Source organism: Mustelus asterias, chromosome 5 (assembly GCF_964213995.1).
Source record: "Mustelus asterias chromosome 5, sMusAst1.hap1.1, whole genome shotgun sequence".
Taxonomy (NCBI): Eukaryota; Metazoa; Chordata; class Chondrichthyes; order Carcharhiniformes; family Triakidae; genus Mustelus; species Mustelus asterias.
Genome location: NC_135805.1, coordinates 2,452,878 through 2,468,829, shown reverse-complemented (window position 1 = coordinate 2,468,829; position 15,952 = coordinate 2,452,878). Strand labels below are relative to the sequence as shown.

General features: G+C 48.3%; 1 protein-coding gene across 1 annotated transcript in view; it reads left to right on the top strand.

The window, feature by feature from the left end:
- The window catches only part of LOC144493937 (dynein axonemal heavy chain 6-like), an 814,395-nt gene that overhangs the window by 299,096 nt on the left and 499,347 nt on the right, over nucleotides 1-15,952 (top strand). The window contains exons 29-30 of the mRNA XM_078213513.1: nucleotides 1,080-1,169; nucleotides 9,147-9,275. Coding sequence (XP_078069639.1) covers nucleotides 1,080-1,169; nucleotides 9,147-9,275 — 219 coding nt within the window. The remainder of the gene's footprint in view (nucleotides 1-1,079; nucleotides 1,170-9,146; nucleotides 9,276-15,952) is intronic.

The window sequence follows — 15,952 nt, the reverse complement described above, 5'->3', positions numbered from 1 at the left end:
CAGACCGATCGCCACCCCTGTCCCCACCCTCCCACCGATCGCCCGCAGAGTGGCAGCGGACCCCTCAGCCCCCCCGCGCCCCCACCAGAGATATATCTGCCCCCCACCAGAGATCCGTCTGCCCCCCCCACCAGAGATCCATCTGCCACCCCCCCCCCCCCACCTAAGATACATCTTACCTGTCTCCCTCCCCCCCCCCCCCCCTCCCCCCGACAACGATCTGGCCTCACTCATCCCCCCCCCCCCCAGAGAGTGGTCTGGCCTCACTCACCCCTCCCCCTCGAGGAACATCTGACCCGCCTCCTCCTCCCTCCCCACCAGACAACGATTAGCCCTCCCCCTCCCCCCCCACCAGAGATACATCTGACCCGCCTTCTCCTCCCCCCTCCCCCCCAAGACAACGATCTGGCCTCCCTCCCCCCCCCCCCCTCCCCCAACAGAGAATGATCTGACCCGCCTCCCTCCTTCCCCCCACCACTGATCTGAGTCAGGGAGCCGTTGGAAGCACAGAACGCGCTCTTCAGCAGCTGGAGCGCCTGATTCAGACTTTTATTTAGCAGGTCCATTACGGCGCGGTTCCGGATTGGCAAACGCGGTGGTAAAGGGGGAAATGCTGATAAAGTTGGGCGGGCAGTTCATTAATTCAATTTAAATGCATTTAAATCGCCATTGCGCCCGTTTTGGCTGCGAATCGAATCGCCGCCATTCCCAGGTTTCAGTAAAGTGGTGATCTGCACAGACGCAGGTGCGGATCGTGTTAATGGCCTCACACCCGACTTTACCACGTTTTCACGCCCAAAAATGGGCGCGACGCAATGGTAAAATTGGGCCCCAATTCTCAGAGAGCAAGTAACCTTCCAGTTCAGTGAAGTGTTGAAGCTATTGCCCATGGACCTTTGGAGTAACATTACTGTGCTCACTCTAAGGCAGAATTGTGTGTGCCGCACATCAGGATCCGGATGGCGAGGGAGAGAGACAGGAAAGCAGGTGGACTGAAGAACTCCTGAGCAGCTTGTTCAGTGCTTTATATTTCAGCCTCCTCTGTGATTGCATTTAATGTTTCTGTTTGTTCATTACAGAAAGCTATAGCCGTGGCAACATCTGAACTGGAATTCCAGCACTGGCCAAGTCAAGAGGAGAAGATTATCCAGTTATACAGTCAGATTCTGGTATGTTCCAATGAGGGTGAAGTCATTGACATCATCATTCATATCTTTCAACAACCTTGGATGATTTGGATGAGAATATAGGGGGCATGGTTAGTAAGTTTGCAGATGACACCAAGATTGGTGGCATAGTGGACAGTGAAGAAAGTTATCTCCGATTGCAACGGGATCTTGATCAATTGGGCCAGTGGGCTGACGAATGGCAGATGGAGTCTAATTTAGACAAATGCGAGGTGATGCATTTTGGTAGATTGAACCAGGGCAGGACTTACTCAGTTAATGGTTGGGCGTTGGGGAGAGTTACAGAACAAAGAGATCTTGGGGTACATGTTCATAGCTCCTTGAAAGTGGAGTCACAGGTGGACAGAGTGGTGAAAAAGGCATTCGGCATGCTTGGTTTCATCGGTCAGAACATTGAATACAGGAGTTGGGACGTCTTGTTGAAGTTGTACAAGACATTGGTCAGGCCACACTTGGAATACTGTGTGCAGTTCTGGTCACCCTATTATAGAAAGGATATTATTAAACTAGAAAGAGTGCAGAAAAGATTTAGTAGGATGCTACCCGGACTTGATGGATTGAGTTATAAGGAGAGGCTGGAGAGACTGGGACTTTTTTCTCTGGAGCGTAGGAGGCTGAGGGGTGATCTTGTAAAGGTTTATAAAATAATGAGGGGGCACAGATCAGTTAGATAGTCAATATCGTTTCCCAAAGGTAGGGGAGTCTAAAACTAGAGGGCATAGATTTAAGGTGAGAGGGGAGAGATACAAAAGTGTCCAGAGGGGCAATTGTTTCACACAGAGGATGGTGAGTGTCTGGAACAAGCTGCCAGAGGTAATTGTAAAGGCAAGTACAATGTTTTTTTTTCAAAAGCATTTAGATAGTTACATGGGTAAGGTGGATATAGAGGGATATGGGCCAAATGCGGGCAATTGGGATTAGCTTAGGGGTTTAAACAAAAAGGGCGGCATGGACAAGTTGGGCCGAAGGGCCTGTTTCCATGCTTAAAAAAAAACCTCATTTCACTGAAATGTATTTATATTTCCCTCCAAATCTTGTAAAAGAAAGGCAGACAGATAGAAAGAAAGAACAGCTTTCGGCCATTCAGCCCTTCGATCCTGTTCCGCAGTTCTATTTTTGTTTCAGATTCCAGCATCTGGAGCAATTAGCTTTTATGTTACATTTTAGCGATCTCTGCACATCAACCTTCTCAATCTCTTTGAGCTTCCACCGATCCTAGCATTTCACCATTCCCCACTCAGCTTGATCCTCCCATGACCCTGGGATGTCCCAAAAGGCTTTATGATATATTAAATACATTTCAAGTACAATGGGGGCTGCTTTGTTCTGGATGGTGTCAAGCTTCTTGAGTGTTGTTGGAGCTGCTCCCATCCAGGCAAGTGGGGAGTATTCCATCACACTCCTGACTTGTGCCTTGTAGATGGTGGACAGGCTTTGGAGAGTCAGGAGGTGAGTTACTCGCCGCAGGATTCCCAGCCTCTGACCTGCTCTTGTAGCCACTGTGTTTATGTGGTGAGTCCAGTTGAGTTTCTGGTCAATGGTAACCCCAAGGATGTTGACAGTGGGGGATTCAGTGACGGTAACACCATTGAATGTCAAGGGGCGATGGTTAGAGTGTCTCTTATTGGTGATGGTCATTGCCTGGCATTTGTGTGGCGTGAATGTTACTGCCACTTGTCAGCCCGAGCCTGGATATTGTCCAGGTCTTGCTGCATTTGAACATGGACTGCTTCAGTATCTGAGGAGTCGCAAATGGTGCTGAACATTCTGCAATCATCGGCAAACATCCCCACTTCTGACCTCTTGACTGATTTGATTTGATGTATTTTTGTCACATGTGTTAGTACATAGTGAAAAGTATTGTTTCTTGTACGTTATACAGACAAAGCATACCATTCAATGAGAAGGAAAGGAGAGAGTGCAGAATGTAGTGTTACAGTCATAGCTAGGGTGTAGAGAAAGATCAACTTAGTGTGAGTTAGGTCCATTCAAAAGTCTGATGACAGCAGAGAAGAAGCTGTTCTTGAGTTGGTTGGAACGTGTCCTCAGACTTTTGTATCTTTTTCCTGACGGAAGAAGGTGGAGGAGAGAATGTCCGGGAAGCGTGGGGTCCGTAATTATACTGGCTGCTTTTCCGAGGCAGCGGGAAGTGTAGACAGTCAGTGGATCCATGGGTGTCTCCAGGGTCCTAAGGATCGCCTTATCTGTAAGAAATTGAATTAAGGCATTGTTAGAGAGTTTAAAAAAGTTAGAATAAAGTTTTAGAAGCATAGAATGAGAGTAAAATATAGAATTAGAAGGTATGCTGGGCACAGCTTGCAAGAAGTCGCCACGTTCCGGTGCCATCTTGTTTTTTTTGTATTTTGTGACAAGTGAATATAGGTTCAATTGGGATCTTAAATTCTCAGCTTCATTTCATGCTGATTGGATGATTAACAAGCCAGACAGCACTGACTGTGCAGTGTTTAATATCAGGTGCTGCTCACTGTAAAAATAAGTTGTCAACCTGGTGAAGCTACCACACAGGACTACTTGCATGCCAGACAGGGTGGCACAGTGGTTAGCACTGCTGCCTCACAGCACCAAGGACTCTGGTTCGATTCCCTTCTTGGGTCACTGCCTGGGCGGAATCAGCACCACGTCAGGAGTGGAATGGAATACTCTCTACTTGCTTGGATGAGTGCAGCTCCAACAACACTCAAGAAGCTTGACACTACCCAGGACAAAGTAGCCCATTTGATTGGCACCAAATCCACAAAAAATAAGCCGACAAGATTATGAGGGGCATGGACAGAAGCTTTTTCCCAGGGTGGAAGAGTCAATTGCTCGGGGGATAGGTTTAAGGTGCGAGGGGCAACGTTTAAAGGAGATGTATAGAAACATAGAAACATAGAAAACTACAGCACAAAACAGGCCCTTCGGCCCCACAAGTTGCGCCGAACATATCCCTACCTTTTAGGCCTACCTATAACCGTCCATCCTATTAAGTCCCATGTACTCATCCAGGAGTCTCTTAAAAGACCCTATTGAGTTTGCCTCCACCACCACTGACGGCAGCCGATTCCACTCGCCCACCACCCTCTGTGTGAAAAACTTCCCCCTAACATTTCCCCTGTACCTACCACCCCCAGCACCTTAAACCTGTGTCCTCTTGTAGCAGCCATTTCCACCCTGGGAAAAAGCCTCTGAGAGTCCACCCGATCTATGCCTCTCAACATCTTATATACCTCTATTAGGTCTCCTCTCATCCTTCGTCTCTCCAAGGAGAAAAGACCGAGCTCCCTCAGCCTATCCTCATAAGGCATGCCACTCAATCCAGGCAACATCCTTGTAAATCTCCTCTGCACCCTTTCAATCTTTTCCACATCTTTCCTGTAATGAGGTGACCAGAACCGAGCACAGTACTCCAAGTGGGGTCTGACGAGGGTCTTATATAGCTGCATCATTATCCCCGGACTCCTAAACTCAATCCCTCGATTGATAAAGGCCAGCACACCATACGCCTTCTTAACCACCTCCTCCACCTGCAGGGCCGATTTTAGAGTCCTATGGACCGGGGCCCCAAGGTCCTTCTGATCCTCTACAGTACTAAGAGTCTTTCCCTTTATATTGTACTCCTTCATCCCATTTGACCTACCAACATGGACCACTACGCATTTATCTGGGTTAAAGTCCATCTGCCACTTGTCCGCCCAGTCTTGCATCCTATCTATGCCCCTCTGTCACTTCTGACATCCCTCCAACCTATCCACAACCCCACCAACCTTCGTGTCGTCGGCAAACTTACCAACCCATCCCTCCACTTCCTCATCCAGGTCATTTATGAAAATGACAAACAGCAAGGGTCCCAGAACAGATCACTGGGGCACACCATTGGTGACCGACCTCTATTTAGAAAAAGACCCATCTATACCCACTCTCTGCCTCCTTTGGGCAAGCCAGTTCTGGATCCACAGGGCAGCAACCCCTTGGATCCCATGCCCTCTCACTTTTTCTAGAAGCCTTGCATGGGGGAACTTATCTAGCACCTTAGTAAAATCCATATAAACCACATCTACCGCTTTCCCTTCGTCAATGTGTTCAGTCACATTTTCGAAGAACTCCACCAGGCTCGTAAGGCACAATCTGCCTTTGACAAAGCCATGCTGAGTATTCTTGAGCATACTAAACCTCTCTAAATGCTCATAAATCTTGTACCTCAGGATCTTCTCTATCAGCTTACTAACGACTGAGGTTAGACTCACCGGTCGGTAATTTCCTGGGCTATCCCTATTCCCCTTCTTGAAAATAGGAACCACATCCGCAAACCTCCAATCCTCCGGCACCTCTCCCGTCTCCATCAACAACGCAAAGATCATCACCAGAGGCTCTGCAATCTCTTCCCTCGCCTCCCACAGTAACCTGGGGTACATCCCATCCGGACCCGGCGACTTATCTATCTTGATGCCATTCAAAGATTCCAGCACAACCTCTTTCTTAAAGTCCACATACTCAATCTTTTCAGTCCACCACAAGCCTGCAGTACATCCACCCAGGTCCTTTTCCTCTGTGAAAACCGAGGCAAAATACTCATTAAGCACCTCTGCCATTTCTACTGGTTCCGTACAGACTTTCCCGCCTTCACCTTTTATAAGCCCTATTCCTTCACTTCTCATCCTTTTACTCTTCACATATTCATAGAACGCCTTAGGGATTTCCTTAATCCTACCTGCCAAGGCCTTCTCGTGACCTCTTCTGGCTCTCCTAATGTCCTTCTTTAGTCCCTTCCTACAAGCTGTATACTCATCTAGATGCCTATCTTCACCAAGCTCTCTGAACCTTTTGTATGCTTTCCTTTTCTTCTCGACTAGGTCCCGCACAGCTTTCGTGCACCGCGGTTCCTTTAACCTACCAACTCCTCCCTGTCTGCTCGGAACGTTGTCCTGTAGAACTCTAGACAGTCATTCCTTGAAAAACTGCCACCTCTCTTCAGTAGATTTCCCCGAGAATACCTCCTTCCAATTTACTCCTCTAATTTGCTGCCTTATGTCTTCATATTTCCCCTTACTCCATATAAACGCTTTCCTTGCTTGCCTGATCCTCTCTTTTTCCAATGCAAGCATAAAGGAGATAGAGTTATGATCGCTATCCCCAAGATGCTCTCCCACTGAGAGATCACTCACCTGTCCAGGTTCATTGGTCAGTATCAGATCAGGTACAGCCTCTCCTCTTGTAGGCTTGTCCACATGCTGTGTTAGGAAACCCTCCTGAACACACCTAACGAACTCCTCCCCATCCAATCCCCTTACCCTAGGGATATTCCAATCTATGTTTGGGAAATTAAAGTCTCCCATCACAACAACTCTGCTATTACTGCATCTCTCCAGGATCTGTTTCCCTATCTGCTCCTCCACCTCCCTGTTACTATTGGGCGGCCTATAGAAAACTCCCAGCAAAGTGATCGATCCCTTCCCACTCTGAACTTCCACCCACAGAGACTCCGTGGACAATCCCTCCACGGCATACACCTTCTCTACAGCTGTGACACTATCCCTGATCAGCAGTGCCACTCCACCCCCTCTCTTGCCTCCCTCCCTGTCCTTCCTGAAACATCTGAATCCCGGCACCTGGAGTATCCAGTCCTGTCCCTGAGACATCCAAGTCTCTGTAATGGCCACCACATCACACTTCCAGGCATCGATCCACGCTCTGAGCTCATCCCCTTTATTCACTATACTCCTGGCATTAAAGTAAACACATCTCAATCCTTTGGTCTGAGCTCTGCCCTTCTCTATTCCCCGTCCATCCTCCCTCTTGCACTGTCTATAACCCTTCTCTGTTTGCGAGCTAACTTCCTCGCTCCCAGTCACCTCGTCTCGATCCCCTCCCCCCAACCTATCTAGTTTAAACTCTTCCCCAGTAGCCTCAGCCAACCTTCCCGCCAGGATAATGGTCCCCCTGGGATTCAAGTGCCACCCGTTTTTTGTGTACAGGTCACACCTGCCCCTAAAGAGGTCCCAATGGTCCAGGAACCTGAATCCCTGCCCCCTGCACCAGTCCCTCAGCCACACATTCATCCTCCACCTCACTCCATTCCTGCCCTCACCTTCCCGTGGCACAGGCAGCAATCCTGAGATTACTACCTTTGCTTTCCTCCTTCTCAGCAGTCTCCCTAATTCTCTATATTCTCTTTTCATGACCCCTTCCCCCTTGAATGAGGCAGGTTTTTTACACAGAGGATAGTAGATACCATAGAACCATAGAACCATAGAAAATTACAGCTCAGAAACAGGTCTTTTGGCCCTTCTTGTCTGTGCCGAACCATTTTTTGCCTAGTCCCACTGACCTGCACTTGGACCATATCCCTCCACACCCCTCTCATCCATGAACCCATCCAAGTTTTTCTTGAATGGTTAAAAATGACCCCGCATTTACCACTTTATCCGGCAGCTCATTCCACACTCCCACCACTCTCTGCGTGAAGAAGCCCCCCCTAATATTCCCTTTAAACTTTTCTCCTTTCACCCTTAACCCATGCCCTCTGGTTTTTTTCTCCCCTAGCCTCAGCGGAAAAAGCCTGCATGCATTCACTCTATCTATACCCATCAAAATCTTATACACCTCTATCAAATCTCCCCTCAATCTTCTACGCTCCAGGGAATAAAGTCCCAACCTATTCAATCTCTCTCTGTAACTCAGCTTCTCAAGTCCCGGCAACATCCTTGTGAACCTTCTCTGCACTCTTTCAACCTTATTTACATCCTTCCTGTAACTAGGTGACCAAAACTGTACACAATACTCCAAATTCGGCCTCACCAATGCCTTATATAACCTTACCATAACACTCCAACTTTTATACTCGATACTCCGATTTATAAAGGCCAATGTACCAAAGGCACTCTTTACGACCCTATCCACCTGTGACGTCACTTTTAGGGAATTCTGTACCTGTATTCCCAGATCCCTCTGTTCGACTGCACTCTTTAGAGTCCTACCATTTACCCTGTACGTTCTACTTTGGTTTGTCCTTCCAATGTGCAATACCTGGAACTTGCTGCCGGGGGAGGTAGTGGAAGCGGATACGATAGTGACTTTAAGGGGCATCTGGACAATACATGAATAGGATGGGAATAGAGGGATATGGTCCTCGGAAGGGTAGGGGGTTTTAGTTCAGTTGGGCAGCATGGTCGGTGCCGGTTTGGAGGGCCGAAGGGCCTGTTCCTGTAATTTTCTTTGTTCTTTGTTCTTCTTCACTCCCTCCACCACTGACACACAGTAGCAGCTGTGTGTACCATATACAAGTTGCAGGAAATCACCAAGCCTTCATAGACAGCACTGTCCAAACCCATGATCACTACCATATGGATAAAGCACAAGGCCAGCAGAAACACCGGAACACCACCACCTGGAAGTTCCCTGCCAAGCCACTCATTGGCACACCCTCCCTCGCAGCACTGTGAGTGTACCAACACCACATGGACGGCAGCGATTCAAGAAGACGCCTCATTAGCACCTTCTCAAGGGCAACTAGGGATGGGCAATAAATGCTGGCCAGCCAGCAATGCCCATCTCCCACAAAAGAATAATAAAAAGAAATCTCATCTGGAGGGGCTGGATGGCTAACTGGTGTTCCAATCTTCCTGACTACAGCTTCTCCACACAACTGAAATCCCGGATTGCATTCTTTCAATTATTTAAGTCCTTCAACTCTGGCCCCCTGTGAATACCAGCCTCCGCCCTTACCCTGCCCCTGCTTCTATCCACTTACATTGTTTCCACTAACCCTTCACATCTCCTCTCTGTGAAACACCTCAGGCTATTTTCTGCACCAGAGGTCAGTTATATTCTCTTGAATTTGATATTGCGGACTGAGATTATCTTTAATTTTTACATCTACATGAAGGGCATCGGGAGAGGGCACAGCACCACTGAGGTTGGACACATCCCTGGGTTTAATGGGTGATCTTGATCTGTTTGCAGGTCCATCCTGGAGTGATGCTGGTGGGTCCCACCTGTGGGGGAAAGACAACTGCCAGAACGATTCTGCAGAAAGCCTTGGCCATCTTACCAAGCCTTGTGGCAGAGGCTACAGCGGATAAATCAAGCTCGGTTAGTAAGAGATAAGTTCACAGACGATGCTGATGAAAATAAGCTGAAATCTTTCTAACTCTCCATAATTTATTTCCCGATACAGAAAGACATAAAGTGGATAAAATGGCTTTTCATTTTAAGAATGGGACCTTAAGTATGCAGTATATGTCTGAAAGAAAGACATACAGCAGTGCCTCCCATAGCCTGAGGAGATCTCAGACTGCTTTCCAGCCACTTTTGAAGTGTATTCGCTGTTGTAATGGAGGGACCATTGCGGCGAATTTACATACAGGAAGCACCCACAAAAAGCAATGAGACAGTGATCAGATCATCTGCTTTATTGGGGTGAGGACCATCAGACACAGGAACAGAAGTTGGAGAGGTGATGGCCTAGTGGTATCGTTAGACTATTAATCCAGAAACTTACCTAATGTTTTGAGGACCTGGGTTCGAATCCTACCACAGCATAGAACATAGAAAGCCACAGCACAAACAGGCCCTTCGGCCCACAAGTTGCGCTGATCATATCCCTACCTCTAAGCCTATCTATAGCCCTCAATCCCATTAAATCCCATGTACTCATCCAGAAGTCTCTTAAAAGACCCCAACGAGTTTGCCTCCACCACCACCGACGTCAGCCGATTCCACTCACCCACCACCCTCTGAGTGAAAAACTTACCCCTGACATCTCCTCTGTACCTGCTCCCCAGCACCTTAAACCTGTGTCCTCTCGTAGCAACCATTTCAGCCTTTGGAAATAGCCTCTGAGAGTCTACCCTATCCAGACCTCTCAACATCTTGTAAACCTCTATCAGGTCACCTCTCATCCTTCGTCTCTCCAGGGAGAAGAGACCAAGCTCCCTCAACCTATCCTCATAAGGCATGCCCCCCAATCCAGGCAACATCCTTGTAAATCTCCTCTGCACCCTTTCAATGGCTTCAACATCTTTCCTGTAATGAGGTGACCAGAACTGCGCGCAGTACTCCAAGTGGGGTCTAACCAGGGTCCTATAAAGCTGCAGCATTATCTCCCGACTCCTAAACTCAATCCCTCGATTAATGAAGGCTAGTACGCCGTACGCCTTCTTGACCGCATCCTCCACCTGCGAGGCCGATTTAAGAGTCCTATGGACCCGGACCCCAAGGTCCTTCTGATCCTCTACACTGCTAAGAATGGTACCCTTCATATTATACTGCTGCTTCATCCCATTGGATCTGCCAAAATGGATCACTACACACTTATCCGGGTTGAAGTCCATCTGCCACTTCTCCGCCCAGTCTTGCATTCTATCTATGTCTCGCTGCAACTTCTGACATCCCTCCAAACTATCCACAACACCACCTACCTTGGTGTCGTCAGCAAACTTACCAACCCATCCCTCCACTTCCTCATCCAGGTCATTTATGAAAATGACAAACAGCAAGGGTCCCAGAACAGATCCCTGGGGCACTCCACTGGTCACTGACCTCCATGCAGAGAAAGACCCCTCCACAGCCACTCTCTGCCTTCTGCAGGCAAGCCAGTTCTGGATCCACAAGGCAACAGCCCCTTGGATCCCATGCCCTCTCACTTTCTCAAGAAGTCTTGCATGGGGGACCTTATCGAACGCCTTGCTGAAGTCCATATAGACCACATCCACCGCTCTTCCTTCGTCAATGTGTTTGGTCACATTTTCAAAGAACTCAACCAGGCTCGTAAGGCACGACCTGCCCTTGACAAAGCCGTGCTGACTACTTTTGATCATACTAAACTTCTCTAGATGATCATAAATCCTGTCTCTCAGGATCCTCTCCATCAACTTACCAACCACTGAGGTTCGACTCACCGGTCGGTAATTTCCCGGGCTGTCCCTGTTCCCTTTCTTGAATATAGGGACCACATCTGCAATCCTCCAATCCTCCGGAACCTCTCCCGTCTCCATCGACGATGCAAAGATCATCGCCAAAGGCTCCGCAATCTCCTCCCTCGCCTCCCACAGTAACCTGGGGTACATCCCATCCGGTCCCGGCGACTTACCAACCTTGATGCCATTCAATAGTTCCAACACATCCTCTTCCTTTATGTCCACATGCTCGATCCTTTCTGTCCACCGCAAACCAGCAGTACAACCACCCAGATCCCTTTCCACCGTGAATACCGAGGTAAAGTATTCATTAAGCACCTCCGCCATTTCTAACGGTTCCGCACAAACTTTTCCCTCTTCACCTTTTAAGGGTCCTATGCCTTCACATCTCATCCTTTTACTCTTGACATATTTGTAGAAAGCCTTGGGATTCTCCTTAATCTTACCCGCCAAGGTCTTCTCATGACCCCTTCTCGCTCTCCTAATTTCCTTCTTAAGCTCCTTCCTACATCCCGTATACTCCTCTAAATCCTTAACACCTCCTAGCTCTCTGAACCTTCTGTACGCCTCTCTTTTCTTATTCACCAGGTTCATCACAACCTTCGTGCACCACGGTTCCCGTACCCTACCAACACCCCCCTGTCTCATCAGAACGTTGTCATGCAGAGCTCCAGACAAACATTCCTTGAAAATCCTCCACTTTCCTTCGGTACTTTTCCCCAAGAATGCCTCCTTCCAATTTACCCGTCTAATTTCCTCCCTGATGACACTGTATTTCCCTTTACTCCAGAGAAACACTTTCCTAGCCTGCCTGATCCTATCTCTTTCCAATGCTATCGTGAAGGAGATAGAATTATGATCGCTATCCCCAAGATGCTCACCCACCGAGAGATCCTCCACCTGTCCAGGTTCATTAGCCAGCACCAGATCAAGTACAGCCTCTCCTCTAGTAGGCTTATCCACATACTGTGTCAGGAAACTCTCCTGGACACACCTAACAAACTCCTCTCCATCCAAACCCCTAGCCCTAGGGATATTCCAATCTATGTTTGGGAAATTAAAATCTCCCATCACGACAACTCTGTTATTCCTACATCTCTCCAGGATCTGTTTCCCCATCTGCTCCTCAACATCTCTGTTACTATTGGGCGGCCTATAGAAAACACCCAGCAAAGTTACCGACCCCTTCCTGTTCCTAACCTCCACCCACAGAGACTCCGTAGTCAATCCCTCCACGGCGTCCACCTTCTCTACAGCCGTGACACTATCCCTGATCAACAGTGCCACTCCCCCCCCTCTCTTGCCTCCCTCCCTGTCCTTCCTGAAACATCTAAAACCCGGCACCTGAAGCACCCAGTCCTGTCCCTGAGACATCCAAGTCTCCGTAATGGCCACCACATCACAATTCGAAGCAGCAATCCACGCTCTAAGCTCATCCACTTTATTCACTACACTCCTGGCATTAAAATCGACACATCTCAGACCTTCAGCCTGAGCACTTCCCTTCTCCATCACTTGTCTAACCTCCCTCTTACCCTGTCTACATTCCTTATCTATTTGCGAGCTAACCTCCTCGCTCTCAGTCCCCTCATTTCGATTCCCTCCCCCCAACCTTTCTAGTTTAAAGTCTCTCCAGTAGCCTTAGCCAACCTTCCCGCCAGGATATTGGTCCCCCTGGGATTCAAGTGCCACCCGTCTTTTTTAAACAGGTCACACCTGCCCCTAAAGAGGTCCCAATGATCCAAGTACCCAAATCCTTGTCCCTTGCTCCAGTCCCTCAGCCACGCATTCATTCTCCACCGATTCCTGTTCTCACTCTCCCGCGGCACAGGCAGCAATCCCGAGATTACTACCTTTGCATTCCTCTTTCTCAGCTGTCTACCTAACTCCCTATATTCTCTTTTCATGACCCCTTCCCTCTTCCTACCTATGTCAGCAGTACCTATATGCATCACGACCTTCGGCTCCTCTCCCTCCCCCTTCAGGATTTCTGGGACTCGACCAGAGACATCCCGGACCCCTGCACCAGGGAGGCAAACCACCATCCGAGAGTCCCGTCTGTGTCCGCAAAAACGCCTATCTGACCCCCTCACCTTAGAGTCCCCAATTAGCACTACCCTCCTTTCCTTACCCTTTTGCACTACTGGGTCAGGCTCAGCTCCAGAGACACTGCCACCGCTGCTTCCCCCAGGTGGGCTGTCCTCCCCAGTAGTACTCAGACAGGAGTACTTATTATTAAGGGGCACATCCACCGGGGTGCTCACCATCAACCGAGCTTTCTCCTTCCTCACTGTTACCCAGTTACCCTCCTCCCGTGGTCCTGGTGTGACCACCTGCCGATAGCTCCTGTCAATGACCTCCTCACTATCCCTAACCCGGCGAAGGTCCTCGAGCTGCAATTCCAGTTCCCTAACATGGTCCCTTAGGAACCGCAGCTCAACACACCCAGCACAGATATGGTCGTCCGGGAGGCTAGGAGCCTCCAGGACCTCCCACATCCTACATTGGGAACAACATACTGGCCTCACACTCATAATTGCCCTTTTAAACACACAAGGAAAAAAAAAAGTGAATGAAAATTTTAAACTCACCTTTCCTCCTCCTGTTTTCTCCAAAGCCCTGCTCTCACTGGGTCTTTTTTTTTAGGTTAGAGGAGGAGGGAGGGTGGGATACTCTACAAGTGTAGAGTATCGGGATTCCTCTCTGTTCCAATTTATTGGGGAAAAAAAAAATCTCTCTCTCCCAGACCTCCCTGCGCGACCACTTCCGGGTTTAGATATTTTTTAAAAAACCCACGAAAAAGTAAGTTAAAAAATAAAAGCGCTTACCCGCAGCACTCCTCTCGCGAATCTCTCCCTCTCTGCTGTACTTCCAAGAAGCAATGAGGCAGATGGTGGAAATTGAATTCAATAAAAAATATCTGGAATTAAGAATCTACTGATGACCAAACCATTGTCGATTGTCGGAAAAACCCATCTGGTTCACTAATTTCCCTTTAGGGAAGGAAATCTGTTGTCCTTACCTGGTCTGGCCAACATAGACTCCAGAGCCACAGCAATGTAGTTGACTCTCAACTGCCCTCTGAAATGGCCTAGGAGACACTCAGTTCAAGGGTAACTAGGGATGGGCAATAAATGCTGGCCAGCCAGCGACACCCATCTCCTACTAATCAATAAAAAAAGTAGCCCATTCAGTCCAACAAATCTGCTCCACCATTCAATGAGATCATGTCAAATGTAATATGATAATCCTCACCTCCACTTTCCTGCCTTATCCCCATATCCCTTGATTCTCTCACTGATTAAAAATCTGTCTATCTCAGCCCTAAACATACTTAATGGCCCAGCTTCTGCAGCCCTCTGCGGTAAAGAATTCCACAGAATCACTACCTCGAAGGGAAAATAAATCTTCCTCATTTCTACCTTAAATGGGTGACCCGTTACTCCGAGATTATGTCCTCTGGTCCGAGACTCTCCCACAAGAGAAAATAATCTCTCTGCATCGACCCTGTCAAGTCCCCTGAGAATCCGATATGTCTCAAGAAGGTCACCTTCATTCTTCTAAAATGAGCACAGGCCCGACCTATTTAACTGCTCCTCATATACCCAGGATTAGACTGCTTCCGATGCCTGTATATCTTCACTTAGATAAGGGGATCAAAACTGTTCACAGCATTCCAGGTGTGGCCTAACCAGTGCCTTTGTATTATTTCCACAAAACTTCCCTATTTTTATATCCATTCCCTTTGAAATAAAGGCCAACATTCCGTTTCCCTATTCCCTGCTGAATCTGCACGCGAGCTTTCTGTGATTTATGGGCGACGACCCCCCAATACTTCTGTGCTGCAGCTTTCTGCAGCTTTTCTCCATTTAAATAATAGAACAAAGAACAAAGAAAATTACAGCACAGGAACAGGCCCATCGGCCCTCCAAACCTGCACCGACCATGCTGCCCGACTGAACTAAAACCCTCTACCCTTCCGGGGACCATATCCCTCCATTCCCATCCTATTCATGTATTTGTCAAGAGCCCCTTAAAATTTACTATCAAAGAACAAAGAACAATACAGCACAGGAATAGGCCCTTCGGCCCTCCAAGCCCGTGCCGCTCCCTGGTCCAAACTAGACCATTCTTTTGTATCCCTCCATTCCCACTCCGTTCATATGGCTATCTAGATAAGTCTTAAACGTTCCCAGTGTGTCCGCCTACACCACCTTGCCTGGTAGCGCATTCCAGGCCCCCACCACCCTCTGTGTAAAATATGTCCTTCTGATATCTGTGTTAAACCTCCCCTGCTTCACCTTGAACCTATGACCCCTCGTGAACATCACCACCGACCTGGGGAAAAGCTTCCCACCGTTCACCCTATCTATGCCTTTCATAATTTTATACACCTCTATTAAGTCTCCCCTCATCCTTCGTCTTTCCAGGGAGAACAGCCCCAGTTTGCCCAATCTCTCCTCATAACTAAGCCCCTCCATACCAGGCAACATCCTGGTAAACCTCCTCTGTACTCTCTCCAAAGCCTCCACGTCCTTCTGGTAGTGTGGCGACCAGAACTGGGCGCAGTATTCCAAATGCGGCCGAACCAACGTTCTATACATCTGCAACATCAGACCCCAACTTTCATACTCTATGCCCCGTCCTATAAAGGCAAACATGCCATATGCCGCCTTCACCACCTTCTCCACCTGTGACGTCACCTTCAAGGATCTGTGGACTTGCACACCCAGGTCCCTCTGCGTATCTACACCCTTCATGGTTCTCCCATTTATCGTATAGCTCCTCCCTACATTATTTCTACCAAAATGCATCACTTCGCATTTATCTGGATTGAACTCCATCTGCCAT